The sequence below is a fragment of the Phyllobates terribilis genome, unplaced genomic scaffold (assembly GCF_046119375.1).
Source record: "Phyllobates terribilis strain yellow unplaced genomic scaffold, ASM4611937v1 Scaffold_1__5_contigs__length_1240528914, whole genome shotgun sequence".
Classification (NCBI taxonomy): Eukaryota; Metazoa; Chordata; class Amphibia; order Anura; family Dendrobatidae; genus Phyllobates; species Phyllobates terribilis.
Genome location: NW_027362761.1, coordinates 246,328,857 through 246,352,121, shown reverse-complemented (window position 1 = coordinate 246,352,121; position 23,265 = coordinate 246,328,857). Strand labels below are relative to the sequence as shown.

The window sequence follows — 23,265 nt, the reverse complement described above, 5'->3', positions numbered from 1 at the left end:
GAGCAGATTCTGCCTTGGATAGCAGACAAGACCTCTACGCATTTGCCAAGCAGCAACAAATCTTCCACGACCACACAGTCTACTGTCGATACACAGAAAGCTGGCCCATCCAATCCTGAGGCTGGTTCTCCTTCCTCCCGCCATTATCAGTCACAGGAGACATATGACCCCAAGCTTGGCCTCTCAGAGGATCTGTTTGGTACGTATCCTTTGGTCGGCTCTGGCCTATCACCGTTCAGCATTGAAGAGGGACAATAGGAGGTGGCGTGCGTTGATGCTCAAGTATTTGAGGACCTACGGCCAGAAGAAAGCCACTTGGAGGAACGTCTTTTACTGTCTCCAGAGGTGGAGGCTGATGATGATGAGACACAGTTACCATCAGGTCAGCCTACAATGTCAACTGGGAAGGAGGATGAGATGGAAGACAAGGTAGTCGATGATGAGTCCACTGATCCTACCTGGACAGTTGGCATGCATCCACTGATCCGACCTGGACTGTTGGCATGCATAGCCATGACAGCAACACAGAGGAAGATGGATATGTAGCACCAACACAGCCCAGAGTGAGAACTGGGTCAACTGTTCCCAAGAGCACCCTCGCTGTGCGCCAAGTCAGGGCATGGGGGCGTTCAGCTGCTGTGTGGAATTTTTTTTCTGAAAGTCCTTCAGAGAAAAACATTGTAGTCTGTAGCATCTGCCATACCAAGTTGAGCAGAGGCCAGGGCAAAGAAAACCTGAGCACCACCAGTATGCGAAACCCCATGGCAGCTAAGCACCCCAGTAGGTGGGTGGAACACCAGGGTACCAAATCTGCATCTGCGGGTCAAACCAATGCCATGTCGCCTGTGATATGTTCTTCAGAATCTGCTGTTCAGGAAGCTGGAGCTCATACCTCCTGCCCACAAGCTGCTGTTGCTCAAACACAACAAACATCAACCACATCCACTTCTTTGTCCCAGCGAAGTCCATGCATGAGAGCTTGGAAAGAAAGCATAAATACCCAGCCACGCACCCACAGGCACAAATACTAAACTCGCACATTGCCAAATTACTAGCTGTGGAGATGTTGCCGTTTAGGCTTGTGGGAACACAGTCTTTCCGTGATCTCTTGGCAGTGGCTGCACCACGATAGTGTTCCCAGCCGCCACTATTTTTCCCAGTGTGCCATTCCTGTGTTACACAAGCACGTGTTAAACAATCTGAACCGTGCTCTCACCAACGCCGTAACCGGGAAGGTCCACCTAACAGCAGACAGTATCAAAAGAAAATAGTCGGCACTCTGTGTAGCTAGGGTGGTGCACGGAAAACAATGTCTGTAGGAAAAGAAAATCTCGGCACTCACGTGTTGATGATTAGTTGGTTTATTCCACAACTCACAAAAAGACGTTTCAGCCTGTCCAAGGCTTTTTTCAATTGTGGTTAAATACATTCAGTCAAGATATTTATAGATAAATCCACGGAAATGACACAATTCTCATTAACATAAAAAAGAAGACCGACAAAATTATATACAACAAAACTATACAAAAACATACAAAAATTAAACAATAATAAAAAACTTAACTTGCAAAACATCAATCACAAGTGAATTTATATACCTAAATAATCCCTAACCAAATATAAATACATAAATCTCAAAATATAAATTCCATTTAATTATTCCCACCTATGAATATACAACATTTTAATATTTACATAAATATTCTAATCTACATTTCTCAATATTCTTTTTATTAAATATGTTCAATGTTTTATAATTTTTTAAAAAAAGATTTTTAATGTTTTAATATTTTTTTAATATTTTTTGAAAAATACTGCTCATTATATTTATACATGCAACTGATTCCTTGTAAACAACCTGCATCAAGTGACTAAATCTATCCTTTATTCTCTTTCTCCTCAATATTATATTAATAAATGCCTTATAGATAGATCAGTATATTGCCGCATTCCCACAGATCCCAATTCACATCATAAGAAAAAAATCACCATATTGTTCCTTTATCACTTTATATCTCATTATCTCAATCTATCCCATTCAGAGAGGTATAGTTACACATTAAGCTACTAATAAAGGAATCATCGCAAACACACGGGAATAGAAAAAGCCTGCATTCCAAGTGATTCTCGCCTCCCACAGATCGTTATCTGAGATAAGAGAGGCTCTTAAATTCATCCTCTGTCATCCTCTATCCCCTGACCTAAACCTTATTTAACGCGTTGAAAGTGACAATGTAATTTAATGTCCATCCGTAACTCCCGGAATTACCACAAATACATAGGGAAGCCGTCTATCTTGCATCACCTCTCATCTCCGTTCTCCAGTTTTTATCACAGCAAAAAGTGGCAAGTATAATATGCAACCTATTTGTTCTCATGCTGATGTTTCAGAAATTCATCGCATCTGTGATGTCTAGAAAGAAAATAGGATGCATATATTACCTATTATCCTGATCACATAATGCCACTAACATCGTATTCTCGATTCAGGCCATTTGGATATAAAGTTCCCAAAGTATAAATCCAAAAGGCTTCTCTGCGTAAAAGGATTTTTTAATACTACCTCCCCTTCTAGGTGTATCTATTTGTTCTAACACTTGATATTTCAATTGGGCTACTGAATGCCCTTTTTCCTTAAAATGTAATGGAAGGGGAAGCGAAGTATCTCCACACCTGATAGTGGATTTGTGTTTATTAACCCGTGTTCCCACTGACTGCATTGTTTCTCCAATATATGAAAAGCCGCACATTTTATCTGATAAACCACATTTGTAGACTTACATGTGAAGAAGCCCTTAATACTAAATCTTTTACCCATCCTAGGATGGCTAAAATATTCCCCCTTAATTACATTACTACATTGAGCACAATTCAGACAGGGATACGTTCCTTTATTTTTTGTTGAGAGAAAAGTCTGTCTAGGAATTATTGCATCGCTCCCCACATCCGCCCGTATTAGTTTATCCTTCACATTGGGCAATCTCTTGTTACAGATGAGGGGAGGTACATTAAATTCCATCACACTCGGATATGCCTGCCCCAGAAAATGCCAATGTTTCTTTATAATTTGATCCACTTTTAAATTAACTGGATGATATTCCCTTACAAAACATATACGTGATTCATTCTTTCTACATGGATTTTTATCAGTAGCTACCTCTCTCAATGCCCTATCTAAAATACGTTGGGGATAGTCTCTCAGTCTAAAATTTTCACACATTTCCATAATTCTTTTTGAACAGGTAGAGGGGTTAGTGACAATTCTGGTCACTCGCTGAAACTGTGATTTGGGGATAGCCTTTTTAACAGAATGTGGATGTGCACTCCTAAAATGTAGGATACTATTCCTGTCCATATCTTTTTTAAATAAATCTGTCTCAAAGTCCCCTCTTTCATTTCTAATCACCATAGTGTCCAGAAAGTTCATCCTCTCAGTACTATGTGAAATAGTAAATTTTAGTTCATTCCACACATTATTTAAATCATCATAGAATGTCGTTAGGGTTTCTTGTGGCCCCTCCCATACGCAAAAAATGTCATCTATGAACCTAAACCAGGCTCTTCCATGTATTTTAAATAGAGGATGTTCATAGACATAATGCTCTTCAAAAAATGACATATATGCATTTGCGTATGGGGGGGCCACATTCGCACCCATTGCCGATCCCCTCTTCTGTTTATAATACACATCCTGGAACAAGAAATAGTTCTCATACAAAACTATTTCTAATAATTCCATTACTATATCCCTTTGGACTTCTGGGAATTCATTTGTCTCCAGAAGCCACCTCACTGTGTTTAATCCTTTTTGATGTTCTATTGATGTATATAAACTTTTCACATCTATCGCAGTGATGATGGCGTCTGAAGATATATTATGAACGGTTTTAATTTTTTGCAAAAAATCTCCTGTATCTAATAAAAAAGATTTGCTCTTCTTTACTAAGGGGGTCAAAATATGTTCCAATGTTATAGACAGAGGGGATAATACCGACTCTGTAAACGCCACAATTGGTCTACCCGGTTTGATCAATCAAGGTTTTATGCACTTTTGGTAATATATAAAATACTGGAGTAATAGGATTCTCTTTAATCAAAAAATCAGCCAACTTAGAATCAATATTGCCCCTTAATTTATATTTATCTACCACTATCTCAATTTTCCTCTGTATATCCTATATTGGGGAGATAATGAGACAGTTATCAGATTCTGTAAATTATGAACCATTAAAAGGGAACCCATTGAAGGATATACAGAGGAAAATTGAAATAGTGGTAGATAAGTATAAATTAAGGGGCAATATTGATTCTAAGTTGGCTGATTTTTTGATTAAAGAGGATCCTATTACCCCAGTATTTTACATATTACCAAAAGTGCATAAAACCTTGATTGATCACGCGGGTAGACCAATTGTGGCGTCTACAGAGTCGGTATTATCCCCTCTATCTATAACATTGGAACATATTTTGACCCCCTTAGTAAAGAAGAGCAAATCTTTTTTATTAGATACAGGAGATTTTTGCAAAAGATTAAAACCGTTCATAATATATCTTCAGACGCCATCATCACTGCGATAGATGTGATAAGTTTATATACATCAATAGAACATCAAAAAGGATTAAACACAGTGAGGTGGCTTCTGGAGACAAATGAATTCCCAGAAGTCCAAAGGGATATAGTAATGGAATTATTAGAAATAGTTTTGTATGAGAACTATTTCTTGTTCCAGGATGTGTATTATAAACAGAAGAGGGGATTGGCAATGGGTGCGAATGTGGCCCCCCCATACGCAAATGCATATATGTCATTTTTTGAAGAGCATTATGTCTATGAACATCCTCTATTTAAAATACATGGAAGAGCCTGGTTTAGGTTCATAGATGACATTTTTTGCGTATGGGAGGGGCCACAAGAAACCCTAACGACATTCTATGATGATTTAAATAATGTGTGGAATGAACTAAAATTTACTATTTCACATAGTACTGAGAGGATGAACTTTCTGGACACTATGGTGATTAGAAATGAAAGAGGGGACTTTGAGACAGATTTATCTAAAAAAGATACAGACAGGAATAGTATCCTACATTTTAGGAGTGCACATCCACATTCTGTTAAAAAGGCTATCCCCAAATCACAGTTTCAGCGAGTGACCAGAATTGTCACTAACCCCTCTACCTGTTCAAAAAGAATTATGGAAATGTGTGAAAACTTTAGATCGAGAGACTATCCCCAACATATTTTAGATAGGGCATTGAGAGAAGTAGCTACTGATAAAAATCCATGTAGAAAGAATGAATCACATATATGTTTTGTAAGGGAATATCATCCAGTTAATTTAAAAGTGGATCAAATTATAAAGAAACATTGGTATATTCTGGGGCAGGCATATCCGAGTGTGATGGAATTTAATATACCTCCCCTTATCTGTAACAAGAGATTGCCCTATGTGAAAGATAAACTGGTACGGGCTGATGTGGGGAGCGATGCAATAATTCCTAGACAGACTTTTCTCTCAGCAAAAAATAAAGGAACATATCCTTGTTTGAACTGTGCCCAATGTGGTAATGTAATTAAGGGGGAATATTTTAGCCATCTTAGGACGGGTAAAAGATTTAGTATTAAGGGCTTCTTCACATGTAAGTCTACAAATGTGGTTTATCAGATAAAATGTCTGTGCGGCTTTTCATATATTGGAGAAACAATGCAGTCAGTGGGAACACGGGTTAATAAACACAAATCCACTATCAGGTGTGGAGATACTTCGCTTCCCCTTCCATTACATTTTAAGGAAAAAGGGCATTCAGTAGCCCAATTGAAATATCAAGTATTAGAACAAATAGATACACCTAGAAGGGGAGGTAGTATTAAAAAAATCCTTTTACGCAGAGAAGCCTTTTGGATTTATACTTTGGGAACTTTATATCCAAATGGCCTAAATCGAGAATATGATGTTAGTGGCATTATGTGATCAGGATAATAGGTAATATATGCATCCTATTTTCTTTCTAGACATCACAGATGCGATGAATTTCTGAAACATCAGCATGAGAACAAATAGGTTGCATATTATACTTGCCACTTTTTGCTGTGATAAAAACTGGAGAACGGAGATGAGAGGTGATGCAAGATAGACGGCTTCCCTATGTATTTGTGGTAATTTCGGGAGTTACGGATGGACATTAAATTACATTGTCACTTTCAATGAGTTAAATAAGGTTTAGGTCAGGGGATAGAGGATGACAGAGGATGAATTTAAGAGCCTCTCTTATCTCAGATAACGATCTGTGGGAGGCGAGAATCACTTGGAATGCAGGCTTTTTCTATTCCCGTGTGTTTGCGATGATTCCTTTATTAGTAGCTTAATGTGTAACTATACCTCTCTGAATGGGATAGATTGAGATAATGAGATATAAAGTGATAAAGGAACAATATGGTGATTTTTTTCTTATGATGTGAATTGGGATCTGTGGGAATGCGGCAATATACTGATCTATCTATAAGGCATTTATTAACATAATATTGAGGAGAAAGAGAATAAAGGATAGATTTAGTCACTTGATGCAGTTTGTTTACAAGGAATCAGTTGCATGTATAAATATAATGAGCAGTATTTTTAAAAAAATATTAAAAAAATATTAAAACATTAAAAATCTTTTTTAAAAAAATTATAAAATGTTGAACATATTTAATAAAAAGAATATTGAGAAATGTAGATTAGAATATTTATGTAAATATTAAAATGTGGTATATTCATAGGCGGGAATAATTAAATGGAATTTAGATTTTGAGATTTATGTATTTATATTTGGTTAGGGATTATTTAGGTATATAAATTCACTTGTGATTGATGTTTTGCAAGTTAAGTTTTTTATTATTGTTTAATTTTTGTATGTTTTTGTATAGTTTTGTTGTATATAATTTTGTCGGTCTTCTTTTTTATGTTAATGAGAATTGTGTCATTTCCGTGGATTTATCTATAAATATCTTGACTGAATGTATTTAACCACAATTGAAAAAAGCCTTGGACAGGCTGAAACGTCTTTTTGTGAGTTGTGGAATAAACCAACTAATCATCAACACGTGAGTGCTGGGATTTTCTTTTCCACCTAACAGCAGACACCTCGAGAAGTTGTTGTGGACAGGGGCGATACATTTCTGTCATGGCACACTGGGTGAACCTGGTGGATGGTTGGACAAAGGCACAAACTGGAACATCACACATCCTACCCATGCCAAGAATAGTGGGCCCAACTTCTGTCAGGGTTTCTGCCTCTTCACATTCCACTTCCTCTCTCCCCTCTTCCTGCTCCTCATCCTCTGCTGAATCACCCTCCCCATCACTGCCAAGCTGGGACCTGTGCAGCAGTGCATCGGCAAAGCAGCAACACGCTCTGCTGTAGCTGATCTGTTTAGGTCAGAAAACACACACTGCAGCAGAGCTGTGGCAAGCTTTAAAACAACAGACCGATCAGTGGCTCTCCCTGCTGCACCTCCAACCTAGTGTGGTCGTCTGCGAAAATGGGTGTAACCTGGTGGTGGCATTAAAGGTCGGCCAGCTGGTACACGTGCCATGCATCACTCATGTGCTGAACCTAGTTGTTCAGAAATTTCTGAGAAGGTGTGCCGTATTAGCACCTATTTCCGCCATTCCTCTACTGCTTTTGCTGCTCTTACAGTGCTGCAAAAGCGCTTGAATTTGCCAAGTCACCAACTCATTTGTGACCTGCCCACACGGTGGAACTCAACCTATCATTGTTGGTGAGGATTAGTGAACAGCACTGGGCAGTAGCTGAATGTCAGCTTCAACATACCCGTCTGACTGAGAGTCAGCCACCACACATAACAACTGTCGTGTGGGTGTGGATCGCTGACATTTGTGAGGTTCTTGAGAACTTTGAGTACTGCACCAACCTCGTGAGCGGTGATCAGGCTATTATCAGCGTAACCATCCCGCTGCTGTGTCTCTTGAAACAATCACTGCATAATCTCAAAGAGGAAGCTTTGAGTGCCCAGCATGTTGGTATGGAGCCAGATTTCCCAATGGGTGATGCTACCCAGCCCAGCCAATATTCTGAGGAAACATTGGGTGATGAGGAGGGAGAGGACTTGTTTTTCTGAGCTACAGAGGGGACACTCAACCCAAGCTTCATGTCTGTCCAGCCTGGATGGGCTGGAGAGGAGGAGGTGGAGGAGGAGGAGGAGGCGAGTCAGCGTGAGGAGAGGATGGGTACTGTTTCTACTGTTGGGGACACAGAACATTTGCCTTTTTTCAGCTTGGCCCACATGGCACAGTTCATGTGTAAGTGTCTGTGGCAAGACCCTCGGGTGATACACATTTTATCCAACAACCTATACTGGTTGACCACCTTTCTAGATCCATGGTACAAGGAGAAATTTCCTTCTCTCCTTTTGGAGTCACCAAAGAGTTTTACAATGGAATCGTTCAAGAGGGCCGTTATAGATTAGTTGCTGAAAACATCACCCTCAGACAATGCTGGTGGCAGAGGTACCGGCTCTTTTCAACACCAAGGGATAATGGGGAGAGACACGAACACCAGCTCCAACAGAGGTGGGGGGAAAATGTGCGCAAATTGGGCAATTTTCAATAAACCAACACAACAGCAAGGGCTATCTGTGCCTGTAACAATGCCAAGGAGGGATAAGTTACAGAACATGGTCATGGGGTACTTAAGTGACCATACGTGCATCCTTTCTGACGCTTCAGTTCACTTTAATTATTGGGGGTCAAAGCTGAACACTTGGCCCAACCTCTCCTTATATGCCTTGGAGGTGCTGACCTAGCCTGGAGGTGTCTGAGCGTGTTTTCAGCTCCGCTGGGACAATCATCACTAATAGGCGCACACGCCTCTCCACGGAAAATGCAGACAGACTTACTCTAATTAAATTCAACAAGGACTGGATATCTCCACAGTTTGTAATCCCTCCAGATGATAGCAAGCCAACCTAAATTCACCAAAAATGCAGACTCATGCTACTGCTGTTAACGTCACCTCCTTCCCATAAAAACCCGTTTCCTTCCTTCGTCAACCATGACTCAGCCCATAAGGCTAATTTTTACAAACCCTATGCACATTGTGCAGTGGACAAACCAGGACAGTATTCCTACTCCAGCCTAACTACTATTTGTGATTTGAGGCCCTTGGGATGGTGGCTTCCTGCATCAACCATGACTCAGCCCATAGGACTAATTTTTACAAACCCTATGCACATTGTGCAGTGGACAAATCTGGAATGTACAGTGGTCCTACCAAACTAATATTTGTCATTGGAGGCCATTGTCACAGGTTGTACCACATTTTGGCAGAGATAGGGGATACATATGCAATAGAAATGTATTGTCAGTCACCCTATTTGGCAAAAAATCATGCCTGGCTTGTGCCACATTGTGACTGAGATAGGGGATACATATTCAATAGAAATTTACACTGACTGTTGATGACCGACTGATGGCCCTCTGAAAACTTGAACTGAGGGCCTCAACTACTACAGTACTCCGTCGTAGATAATGTTTGTCAAGGGAGACCCTTATCATGGAATCTTCCTGCACCTATGACACAGCCCCCAGGAGTAATTTTTGGAAATGCGATGCACATTCTGCAGTGGACCAAGTAGTATAGCATCAAAAAGTCATCTCTTCCTATATAATCTGGGGAATATTGACAATCAAAATCTCTGAGCCATTTGGAGAAGCTTCTCCAACCCATCCTGGAGGTGGGGGGGCACCATATATCCTTTGTCCATTGACTTGCACAAGTGATATTTATTTATTTTTCTGGTTCACTGAGTTCAGCCAAGCCTGAGGATCGCAGGTCGCACTCACTGCTACCTTCTAGTAATCCATGTCTCTTGGCCTTTTTCTCTGTAGTCTCTGCCCTTAAATGAGTTAAATAATAGAGTGAGGGCCCTGAAATATAAATAAGTGAGAACATTCTCAAATGTACACAAGAGGCACCTCCAAAATTTCTAGAGGAGGGCACTTCAAAATGTATGTTACAGAGCTCACAAAACTCAGCTTTCCTGCCTACTGCAGGCCCTCTGAACATTTGAATTTAGGGCCGCAGTATCACATGGTGGTGGAGGAGGATGAGGAGGAGAAGGAGCAGGGTCAAGCCCAACACTACAATGGGCACATTTTAAACTGCTATGGAATATGTATTCCACTATCTGAGTGTCAATGATGGAGGGACCGCCCAAATGTCTAAGTAAGAGCTGTCCCTCCAAAATTCATGTTACAGAGCCACCTGAGGCCTCTCAGGACAAAGATCAACATACCTACTGGTGCGTTCTAACTGTGCTTGTAAAGTGCTGGGGAATAGCGAACTAAAAATGATGTATGACAGAGGGACCTACAAAATGTATAAGTCAGGGCCCTCCCAATTGTAAAAGGCGAAAAAAAGCCACAACAGTATGTGTAAACAAAGGCTAAAAGGGATATTTTTTTGGTTTCTCTGGTTTATTTAGCCTTATATACAAGTGATTATGCAGGAAAAACAGTTTCTTAACCTTTTTGGCCTGTTACTGTAAATGCAATTTAGGTTAGGTTTGGTAGTTGTTTTTGTGTGTCTGTAAAAGTGGCGTAATACTGCGACAAATTTATTCCCAGAAACCATATGTGAGTCAGTAATGCAGGCTCTTCCCATTCAGTTTCATCACTTTCCCATCCATTTCAGCCTTTTCCTCAGGCCCCCAGACCTCTTTGTAGGGTCCAGCAGAAAATTACTCGCATTTCCCATTGACTTACATTGTACTCGCTATTCGGAAAGAATACGCGATTATTACAAAGTCTTCGTTACGAGTATAGCGATTACGAATATTACAGTACTTGCTCTTCAATATCTATCACCATAACATCCACTTCCCCGTCCCTTGACACACACCTTGCCCATTTTAAATGGAGTTTAAGATTTGTTACAATGCCAAAAATGTCTGTATTATTACCGCAGTAATATAGGATCACATCTGATGAGATGACCACAGTTTTAGACAGCGCCCTGTGAGTCAGAAATACTTACAGGGGTCTTCCCCATGCTGTCCCTATGTCTTTTCAGCACTGTATGAATGTGTCTGATCATGTATCACACACCACATGGCCAGATAAGTTAGTAAATTGTTAAAATTACATTTCCCGGTGAATGTATTTTTCACCATTGAAAGCAATGCAAAAGTGCAAAAACGCATCAAAAACGCTACGTGTGAATATAGCCCAAGGTGTGGAGGAGCATTTTTGTTTTTGTATATTTATTTTGCCTTATATACAAGTCATTACCCTGGAAAGGATGTTCCTTAACATTTTTCCCAGGAAAATCCATTTTGTTTTCGTTTTTGTATGTTTTATTGTGAGTCCGTAGAAGTGGTGTAATACTTCAGACAACATTATTGACAGCAGTGACCTGTGATCAGAGATGCTTCCAGGGGTCTTCCCCATGCTGTTCCCATGTCATTTGAGCACTGTTCCCATTGATTTGGGCAATTTTTAGGCCTTCTGCAGGCCGCAGGAAAAATGCTTTAGTTTCTCATAGACTTACATTGGGCTCGTTGATCGGATCGATCACTCGAGCATTTCAATTTGCTCGACTAGAGCAACAAGTAAGTGAACATTTTAGTGCTCGCTCATCACTATATGCCAGACTTGTACTCTGTTGTGCTGATGCACGAGCTGTTGTAAAAAATATGTGAAAGGACTCACACAAATTGCTTCTGCCACTTACCGTACTTTGATGCTGCTGCTGCTAATGTTTTGGCATTGACGAACTGACGTGCCAGAAGTTGAAAGACTACAGCTGTGATGCACACTGTGTGCCTCACTGCTATCTGGGGGAAAACCACTCTTCCTTTTGCTTAAAAACTTGTTTCGATACTCCAGCATTAGCTGGTCCCTTTCCAGGGCGTGATGCATCTGGCAAAATTTACTTTTATAATGTGGATCTAACAGAGTGGCAACCCAGTAGTCATCATTATTTCGAATCCTAACTATACATGGATCATGTTGCAGATAGTGCACCAAGAGGGCACTCATATGTCGGGCTCTTCCAGGAGGTTCAAAGACAGGCTGTATTGATGGCTGCATAAGACTAATGCTTGTTTCCTCTGTTCTCTTCTGCCAACCACGTTCAACAGAGAGGGGATTATTATCCTCTTCATCAACTGACCGTTGCCCGCCCATCACCTCTTCCTCCTCCATTTGTTCCTCGGCTATTGCACCTTCACTAACAGTTTGTCTGGTATCACAAACCCAGCTCGATCGCAGTAATCCACCCTCACTTTGCATCCGCCTGTGTGACGACAGTCTGGAACTTTGAGACATTCTTATCCCTTCCACATCCTCCTCTTCTTCTGGGAGAACCACCTCCTGCCACAGGCTATTCAAACTCTGCACAAGTTTGTAGTTGACCGGAATAGTGATTGTGATGGCGGCATTGTCAGCGCTAACCATTTTAGAAGCCATTTTGAAACTGTGCAGAAGGGTGCAGAGGTCCTTAATCTGTCTTCACAAACGTGATATGCCCCACGTCCATACTGCGTTGCCACAGGCTACACGACATACTGCATCAGGGCTCGTTGCTGCTGCCACAGTCACTGCAACATATGCAGAGTGGAATTTCACCGTGTCTGCACATCGCATATCAACCTGTTAACTGGCATGGACAGAGACCTCTGTATCGATGCAAGTTGATGACATGAGGGGTGCGAATGGCGGAAGTGAGCACACAGCTTTTGTGCTTTTTGAAGCAGCTAATCCAGGCTGGGATAGTGGCAGAGAAATCGCTGTACTAAAAGGTTGAGGACGTGAGCCATGCAAGGCACATGTGTGAGCTTGCCATGGCCTAGGGCCGCCACCAGGTTTGCACCATTATCGCACATGGCCTTCCCTGGCTCTAGGTTCAGCAGAGACAACCATTGCTCAAACTGAGCCTGGAGAGCTGTCCTCAACTCTTCAGCTGTACGACTGCGTTCTCCCAGTCATATTAATTTTAAGACTGCTTGATTGCGGTGAGCCCTGATTCTCTTTAAAAAACTGTCCGTCTAGTTTTTCAATGGTGGGAAAATAAGTTACCAACCTGTAGTATGGACGTGGTGTGGATTCGCTCTGCACTGTTGTCTCGTTAAGGCAGAGGTTGAGTGCGCCAGTAGAGGGGGTGGAGGACACAGAAGCAGTGGAGGAAGTGTGAAATACAGAGGTTTGTTCTGCAAGCCTTGGGGATTCCAAGATTTGTGGAGCAGCCCCTTCCCCACCGAGGGCTGGCTGCAGTGCTGAGAGATGGCGGAGTACGGTGAAATGGACAAACTAGTGGACCATGAGTGAGGTGCAAGCGTAGATGTTACGGTGGATTGAGAAACATGAAGTGTGTCCGGTGAAACAAACACAGCAAGCATGTCTGCTTCTGTTACAGCTCATGGGCTCTCATTCAGCCTGACTGGAGCGGGTAGAGAACCGGAGGTTCTGCGGTGGGAGACCTGCGTGACAATCCTTGCACGGTAACAGAGGAGGAGGAAGAAGCAGCGGATGCGGTTGATGGGGCTGCTGATGGTTGTTGAGGTCTGCTGGTCTGCATTTCAGTGCAGTGAGATTGTCAGCGTAACGCATGTTGTGTGCGCATGTGAAAGTTCATGAATGTAGTAGTCAAATTATTGCACTTTTTCCCTCTAGTGAGTTTTTTCTTGCAAAGTGTGCAGATAACGTGAGTTGGCTTATCCTTTGCCGTGACAAAAAAGGTCCAGGTTAGGCAACCCTTGTCTCCCCTGTAAGCTGCAGACCCATGACCACTGCTGGCCACAGCCACGGTTGTGGCTAAGGATGCAGTGCTCCTCGTGCTTGCACCACTCCGTGTCTGTGCCATAGGGTGAAACGTAATCTCCTCATCTTCCTCCTCCACCACCTCAGATCAGCTGCGTGACTATGGGTTCACACCAAGTAGGATCTTCAACCTTGTCATCATCCAATGTGTTATCCCATTCCTCGCCCTCAGATTAACCCTTCTCCTCTTGTTGCCCTGACAGTACAGTACAGTCCGCATGAGCCTCAGGTATCTGATTCCCTCCCCGGTGGTTAACGTCTGATGATGCTCGGACCCTACTCCGTCCTGCCCCAAATGCAACTTAAAAAAAATTTTGGGCATCGATGCAGATGCTTTCCTTCTCTTCTTGACTATGTGAATATTTAGAGTACACTCCTGATGCCTATAGTATAGAATGGGTGAAAAGTTCTACAGACTCACCCATCTGGGGTTTGCTACAGTCATTTGGGCACTTGGACAATTGTGATGAGGGGGGTAGCAAGGGTAATTGGGGTGCCACCTCTGTGGACTGTACAATGTGTGATGTTGAGGTGGAGGAAGAAGAGGAGAGGCCACTTGAAGCAGCGCTTGCCATCCACTGGAGCACCTGCTCTTTATCAACAAGGTGTATCGCTGTGCGGCTGACAAAGAAAGGGAGTGGAGTAGCCCGCACTAACAGAAGTTGTCAGTTGTCTTCGGATGGGATGCGATGGTGTTGGTTCACTAGTGCTTTCACCAACGCTACCACCTATCCCACATATACATTGAACATCAAGCCTATTCCCCCTTCTACCACAACCTCTCTTTTTCCCACTCATGTTGCTCAGATAGTGTGGTAGGAGCACGCTATTAGCAAAACAAAATTAGATTTTTTGTGGACTAGAGAGTAGGTGGCTTTTAGCAGACTGTATCACGTTTGCGACACAAAATAATCTTTTCTGGACTCTGCCTAGCAAGACAAACAATCAATTTTTTTACTCTGAAAATAACTGAGGTTCACTGCCACTAAGATAGTAGGTGACTTTTAGCAGAGTGTATCATGTTTGCAACACAAAAAAATCTTTTGTTGACTCTGCCTAGCAAGACAAACAATCAATTTTTTTACACCTGTGGTCAACCCACCAGAAAAATGACAAACTGGGCTAACACAGCTTGCACTATCACATTAGCAAATGAAAAAACAGGTTTTTGTGCTCTGCACTCAGAAGCTCTGCACTGACAAGCTCTGCAGATAGCTGAATTTCAACCCCACAAAATCAAAAAGTGGCCTACAAGGGCTTGCTTGCTTTATCACATTAGCAAGTGAAAAAATAGATTGAAGGTATACTCCTGCATGGAGCACAATACAACCGGTGCACAACACTGTTTTATGGAATGGGCCCTGCTCTTTCTGTCAGAATCTCAGTAATTGCACAAGAAAAAAAAATGTGTTGCAAGGTCGATTGAACAGGTACACAGCAGAGGACTTATCTACACTATCTGACTTCCACACAAGCGCCCATCTATCCAGCTAATATCTCTCAGCACACAGGCACACACTCAGCAGCGTCTGTCTCCAGCAGTGACATGCATAAAATGGCACTGAGTGAACATGGCCACTTTTTATATAGAGAGGACATGTGATTTCAGCAGTCAATTTCAGAAGCCCTTGTGTCTGGACATTGTGGATGCTTCCTGCACTCTGATTGGCTAGCCGCGCTTTCCTGACTTAAAGTTATTGCCTACAGAAACAAAACAAAAAATTACAAGCGCGCCGCTGATCTGACCGGTTCTGAGCTATCACCAGCCCCCCCCACTCATCTACCACGTCCCCCTACTCATCATACACAAGCACTATGCTAGCAAAACTGTTAAAAACGCTGTAGTTGCTCAGCAATCACATTCCCGCATTTATTCACTGAACACTGATGATTTTTCCCAAATTTAAGAAATTTTGCTCGCATTTCCGATCATGAATCCGAATGTACCATATTCGTGTCAAATTTAAGTTGTAAGTTTGGATTTGGAACAAATTCGCTCATCACTAATCTTAACTTTATTAGACAGTGTTTTCACCTAAAACATTTTTACACATGGACACAATCAACATGAATATTACATTAGTAATTTAGCAGATATTATGAAATCATATTGTACATTTTCTTACAATATGAGAGCATTATTTGAGGAGGTATGACCACCAACGACATTTCTCACCTATCCACCTTTGGGACCCACAACGATCCCAATGATTAGGATCCCTTGTTCTTCATTTGAATTAAATGGTTTGTCTCAGTTATTGTGTCAGTCCCAAAGACAATAAATTGAGCAATAGTGCAAATACCTGACCACTTCTCAATTCAAATAGGGGATACAAAACCCCCTGAATCAGTAGGGCTCCCAGCAATTATACATTTATTACATATCCCGTGAAAGGGTGAGCAATATTGGTTGGCTGCCATTTACATCCAAAGACAATAAACTATGCACAGCTAGTCCTGCTCTTAGCTGAGAAGTGGATTGGGTTCCAGTCTAGGAAATCCACTGTGAGTATTGCCTCTACTTCTCAGTTAGGATCAGGACTATATATTCTAAGTATATGTTTGTAGTTTCTGGATCAAAGCATCAGTCAACTCCTTCACTAGCAGCAGACCAATACAGTAAACTTTGCGGGAAAATGAAAAATATAATATATTGGAACGTTTTCTAAGGTAGACTGATTGTTAAAATAATTTTCCCACTATGACAAGAGATAGAATATCTCTAGTACCATGTTTTCTCAAAAATAGGACTGGGTCTTTCTATTATTTTTTCTCCGAAAGATGGGTTAGGACTTATTTCAGGGGATGTCTTATTTTTTCCCCATGAACAACAATGCACATTTACGGTATTCTTGAAAAAAAAAATCAACATTTATTCAAATATAATCATGTCATCATTACACACACACACACATATACAGTACATGTATAGACTCACACACACTGCACATTCCCATGTATAAACACACACCGTACATGCACAGGTATATAGACACACACATGTATTTACACTCACTGCACATTTGGTTTATACCAGCGTGTCTCCTTTTTAGCTCATGTAGATTCCCACATTTAAAGGACCTTTGGTGATATCATGGTCACATGACTAATGTCACCAAAGGTCCTTAAGCAGTCTTAACCTTGGAGTAGAAATGCTGGGGGCCCTTAAGGTAGTGAAAGCCCTGGGCAAATGCCCAGTTACCCCACCTCCTAACGCTGGTTCTGAATGTAATTAGGGCTTATTTTTGGAATAGGGCTTATATTTCAAGCATACTCCAAAAATCCTGTAAAATCATGCTAGGGCTTATTTTGTGGTTGTCTTACTTTTGGGAAAAATGTATTTTTGGGGAATCAATGGCATACAACAGATGCCATTACATCCTACTCAGTGGAGATCTGACTGCCAGGACTCCCACAGATACTTAAATGGAACTGTGCTGAGGTTTCCTGGATTTCTGGTGTGTAGTAGTACTACCGAAAAGTATCTGTCCCCACAATTTATTTATAAGTGGGAATAGCAGAGGTAAGATCACTAACAAACATGGCATGTTATTGCATATTTTAGTGACAACTTTACATTTACGCAATAGCAAATTGAGCATTATTCTTCAGCGTTATTTGGATACAGAACACAGCTGGAAAGTGTAAAGTATGGATCAAATGATGGTGCAATCACAGTTGACAAGAATTATTTATCTAGCTTGTGGCCACATTTTATTCTTTTTATAGATGTCTTTACTTCATTATTTCTCAAAGAGTAAATGATGGGATTTAACATTGGGGTAACAAGAGTATAGAACACAGCGATTGATTCTTCCATCACAAAGTCCATAGTGTTGGGACTCAAATAAATGAAGACAGGAGGTACATAGAAGAAAAACACAGAAATCATGTGTGATGCACATGTGGAGAACGTTTTACGTCTGCCTTCAGAGCTCTTTATGTTCATGATTGTTACTAGTATATGGGCATATGATATTAAAATCAAGATGAAGCAAATTAAAGCAACGGCTCCAATGTTAGTTATTATTATTGCTTTGTTCAGAGTGGTGTCTGCACATGCTAGTTTTAACAAAGGGATCACATCGCAAAAAAAGTAGTCAATCCTATTGGGCCCACAAAAAGGGAGACGGAAAGTTAATGTAGTATGTATCATGGAGTGAAGACAACCAGTGAACCAAATCCCAGCAGAAAACTGTTTGCACAGCTTCAAGTTCATGAAGTTAGGATAATGTAATGGCCGACAAATGGCCAAAAAACGATCATATGCCATGACAGTATAAAGAAAGCACTCAGTGCTTCCAAAAAAATGGAAGAAATAAAACTGGCAAGCACATCCTTGGAAAGAGATTGTTGTTTCTTTTTGTACAAAGTTTGTCAACATTTTAGGCAATGTGACTGTGGACAACCAGATGTCTAAGAAAGAGAGATTAAGAAGAAAGAGGTACATAGGTTTCTGCAGGTGAGAATCACTTTTTACTACTGTAATTAGGAGAAAATTCCCTAGAAGAGTACACAAATATATAAAAGAAAATAACACGAAAAGTGGAGTTTTCATAACTGTAGAGTGTGGAAGACCAATGAGGACAAACTCATTCACTGAGGAATAATTCAAGTAGCTCATGTCTTTTTTTATCTAAAAATGAAAAATGTAATTACTTATGAAGTACTGTGGATATAATTATATAAAATAAATCATGCTGGCCATCATTTCTTGATCAGCTTTAATATAACATCCAATTGTCACGTAAGGTGTGGGAAAGACTTAGTGCAACACAAAGGGAAGAGGGAAAGGGAGCCCAGACTCTAGGGAAAGGGGGAAGTAGAGATCTCCTAGGCTGATTTAATATCACCCTGTTTCCACTAACCTTTATTGGTTCTTCACCAATCCCGGAACGCGTACCTCGTATTGTCTTTCCCTGGTGTTTCACCCTGGCTAGTAAAGGGAGGGGATGAGTGCTAGTCGATCCCCACTGAACACTAAAGACAACAAGGGGGAACACACAAGGGAAAATCGCTTAGTTTTAGTCGACTCCAGACAAATGCGCACACGTCCTCTAGCACCAAAGAGAAAGAAGTACTGCTCTTGCTCAAGCCTTCACAAGGAGTAATGAATATCACCTGCACTTTCCTCTGGCACACAGCAGGTATTTATACACCCAGGCCAGGGTGTTAATTAGCCAGAGGAAGGTAGCTGCTGGGTCCTTGAGAGACATCTTCTAAGAAGTTCTCTCTAATGCCAAACAAAGAGATCTCCTATAACCAACTGCAGGGTGACTGTTTGTCACTTCTGACACACTCATGACACTAATAGAGCCCTCCATCTGATGTTCTGAGGCTTTGAGGGAGGTGGAATCCTAGTCCTATACTTGTGCTTCTCAATCTTTCTGAAAGATCCACAGATTCAATAAACATATATTAAGAAATATTTAGGTTATGTGTGGGTAGCCACTCTAGTATTCTATTGTCCGGTATGAAAAGTTGTCTATTCTGTCCCAGTGCAAATTTAAGATATCTTTAACACTCCAACTGCTGTTAAACTACAACTATCAGCATCAGTGTCATCACTTGAAGCTCAAGAGCACAATGCAAAAACTCCCAACAGGGCCCCCAACTATCACAGGCCTTTAATAGCAATAGTTTTTTCATATAGGCCAAAGGGACATTTTAGGACACTTAGATTGCAGGGCCCGGGTGTGATTGCAACCCATGTGCATATAATAGTAACACACCTGACCATCATTTCTTGATATCCACTAGCTGTCAGGATATGTTGTAAGTTGTATTTTCAAAACAACTGGAGAGTCGGAGGTTGCTGTTCTCTGTCCTAGGGATTCTGCAGGTTTCATTTACTAAAATAACTATAGGATAATTTATACTATGTAAAGAAAAGTGTTCATAATTACTAATTTAGTTTAGTACATGTTCAAAAAAGATAAAAAAGAGTTTTTAGCATGACAAACCTTGTTTCTACCTGCTATACTTACCATTGGTCGTTAACCCTGTATACGGTGTGAAGATCTTTTCATAAACCATACTTTTCTAGAGTTATTGTATACTCTTTGAAGCAATGCATGCATTGCAAGCTAGAAATATGGATGCTTAAATGAAAAAAATATTTGCAAACAAGTGAGATTATATAGACAGTACCAAGTAATTCACCACAATCAATATTGTTGCCTCTTTCTGTGTTTTCCTTGTGTGTATCAGGGAGTTCTGCTTGGGTATTTATATGTTTGATACCCATAGGAAACAAATTCCCTGTGCTGTTATTTTCTCATAATTATAATATTATGTTTGTGGCTTGTTTATGTACGAGACATATACGAATATATGCTATCTTACATTGTTTGGGAGAATTGATATTTTGTTAGTAAAACAAATTTTATTAATAAACTATTGTGTACTGTTCCATAGGGATCATATTGTTCCCAACAGCAACCTTTTCACCTCAACCTAAATGTGTGTTTTTCTATTCTATACTATGTAAAGTGTGACAAAGTCAAAATGAAGGTCATCTTCTTCTACTCTTTTATGCGGTTTGATTTCTCACTTAACTGCTGTTTGAACATACCAATCCTCTCTTATGCATAGAGACTTTTTTTTAACTTGATTTAATATTTAAATTTCTATCATGATCAGATGGTTAAGCCTTGCACATATGTATAGTGCACAAAAAAAATGTCCCAGCATTCCAAGATTCAGTATATAAAAAGTAACGTGTGATTGCCAATCTTCATGCAAAACAAGCATGACTTTAGCCCAATGATCTCCTCCTTGGGCATGGTGCACTCATAGTTGGGTATCCCAAAACAGTGCAAAAATATGGGAGTCTGGTCTTTGGGTCTTGACTCTTGAAGTCTGGGCTTCTGTACTAGACCAAAGACATCAGACACTCTTCAGTCACTCTGCCTCTGCGTTCCACCGGTGAAACGTCCTCTCTATCTTGCATGCTGGTGCCATCTGCCTTCCTGCCTTACTTCTCCGGTCTTTCATATTTGATAACTGCGCTACAGGTACTAACTGACCCAGTGTTCCCTTCAAATTCTTCCCTCCAGAAATAATTCCCCCATCTTAGTTCAGGCCAACTTGGTTCACTCAGCAGATGGCGACATTTGATCGTGAGTGCCATAGAATGGTGATGATCCACATGTTCTGCTCTCCACCCCCTTACAAGTTGACAGATTCGGAAAGAATGACCGAAACACCCAGTTGCTCATCACGTCACTCCTGAATTCTGCAATGCATCCAAATGGCCTGGGGCATTGTCTCCCCCATTGAATAAGGTGGAGTATGAAGAGCTAGAGCATCCTTAAGTGTATCAGAAAGGCCTCTGTGCAACTGGCACCTGATAGCTGCATGATTCCACAGAACTTCTGTAACTATTGCCGGAATTTAGAACTATAATCCTCAGCAGTGTGGCCCCCCTGTGTCAGGTTCATAATATTTTTTTCTGTGACTTGGATCCTGTCAGGTTCATCATAGATCAAGCCTAAGGCTTTAAAAAACCTGTAAAAATTAGACCATTCCGGGGCTTGTGGGGACTAAGAAATTGCCCAAGTCTGAGGGTCCCCTCGCAGCCGAGACATAATTATTCCCACCTGGACTCATCCCCTGAAAACTGGGATCACAAGTTTAAAAATAGTCTACCGCTCTCCCTGATCACCCTAAACAGTTTTTTCCTCGGAAGTGCCACTACTGGTTTGAGAGAGACCAACTGCACATCAGAAGGCACATATGTCATTGCTACTGCCGGCAGCATAAAGCTTAAAGAAGCACCCATCATGCTACAAAACTGACCCTGCATGTGGAACTGCAACAATTCCAGTGTCTGATGCTTCCGGACCAGATACTGAACCATCTGGGTCAGAATCACCATCTGATTGCAAAGTGTATGAATTGGATCCATTATGGTGGGAAAAAAAGTATATCGCCAGTTGTAATGTGATGCTAGTCACTACTCATGAATAAGCCTTGAGGCAGGGTAGTCGAGATGTCCGGGGTCAGATACCAAGAGAACTTGTCATCATAAACTAAGGGGAAAGACAGTGACGTAGTCAGATCATGGTCCAAGGTCAGAATTCCAGGAAGGTAGCAGATCAAGACAAAGGAGCTAGACAAATTGATGGTCAGAGGCAAGGTCCTAGGTCAGATCAAAAAAAGAGCACAGAAATACAAGGCACACAAACACGACTGAGCTAAGGCTATGACTGGCAGCAGCAATCAGACACAGACAGACAGCTAAATAGCCAGGTAATAACCTAGGGCGGGACACATATGGAGGAATCCCAGCAAACACCGACCCTGATCGGACGGCTTGATTGTCACTTACAACACTGACAGTTCAGCATGCCCAAGACCCATATTGGATTGCTGAACTGTCAATCACAATACCAACAGCTCAGCATGCCCTGCTTCTGATTGGATGGCTGAACTGTCACTCCCTTCATCAAAGACACAATATACAGTGGTGGCCAAAAGTATTGGCACCCCTGAAATTCTGTCAGATAATACTCAGTTTCTTCCTGAAAATGATTGCAATCACAAATTCTTTGGTATTATTATCTTCATTTAATTTGCTTGCAAGGAAATAACACAAAAGAGAATGAAGCAAAAATCAAATCATTGATCATTTCACACAAAACTCCAAAAATGGGCCAGACAAAAGTATTGGCACCCTCAGACTAATACTTGGTTGCACAACCTTTAGCCAAAATAACTGCGAACAACCGCTTCCGGTAACCATCAATGAGTTTCTTACAATGCTCTGCTGGAATTGTAGACCATTCTTCCTTGGCAAACTGCTCCAGGTCCCTGATATTTGAAGGGTGCCTTCTCCAAACTGCCATTTTGAGATCTCTCCACAGGTGTTCTATGGGATTCAGGTCTGGACTCAATGCTGGCCACCTTAGAAGTCTCCAGTGCTTTCTCTCAAACCATTTTATAGTGCTTTTGGAAGTGTGTTTTGGGTCATTGTCCTGCTGGAAGACCCATGACCTCTGAGGGAGACCCAGCTTTGTCACACTGGGCCCTACATTATGCTGCAAAATTTGTTGGTAATCTTCAGACTTCATAATGCCATGCACACGGTCAAGCAGTCCAGTGCCAGAGGCAGCAAAGCAACCCCAAAACATCAGGGAACCTCCGCCATGTTTGACTGTGGGGACCGTGTTCTTTTCTTTGAATGCCTCTTTTTTTTCCTGTACACTCTATGTTGATGCTTTTTCCCAAAAAGCTCTACTTTTGTCTCATCTGACCAGAGAACATTCTTCCAAAACGTTTTAGGCTTTCTCAGGTAAGTTTTGGCAAACTCCAGCCTGGCTTTTTTATGTCTCGGGGTAAGAAGTGGGGTCTTCCTGGGTATCCTACCATACAGTCCCTTTTCATTCAGACGCCGACGGATAGTACGGGTTGACACTGTTGTACCCTCCGACTGCATGGCAGC

The 23,265-nt window shown here is 41.3% G+C and overlaps 1 protein-coding gene across 1 annotated transcript; it reads right to left on the bottom strand.

Annotated features, from left to right (window-relative positions):
* Positions 1–17,508: 17,508 nt before the first annotated feature.
* Positions 17,509–18,444, bottom strand: LOC141252937 (olfactory receptor 10G7-like). Its single transcript, XM_073670724.1, has one exon. It carries the CDS (start codon positions 18,442–18,444, stop codon positions 17,509–17,511), a length of 936 nt encoding a protein of 311 aa, XP_073526825.1.
* Between the last annotated feature and the right edge of the window lie 4,821 nt (positions 18,445–23,265).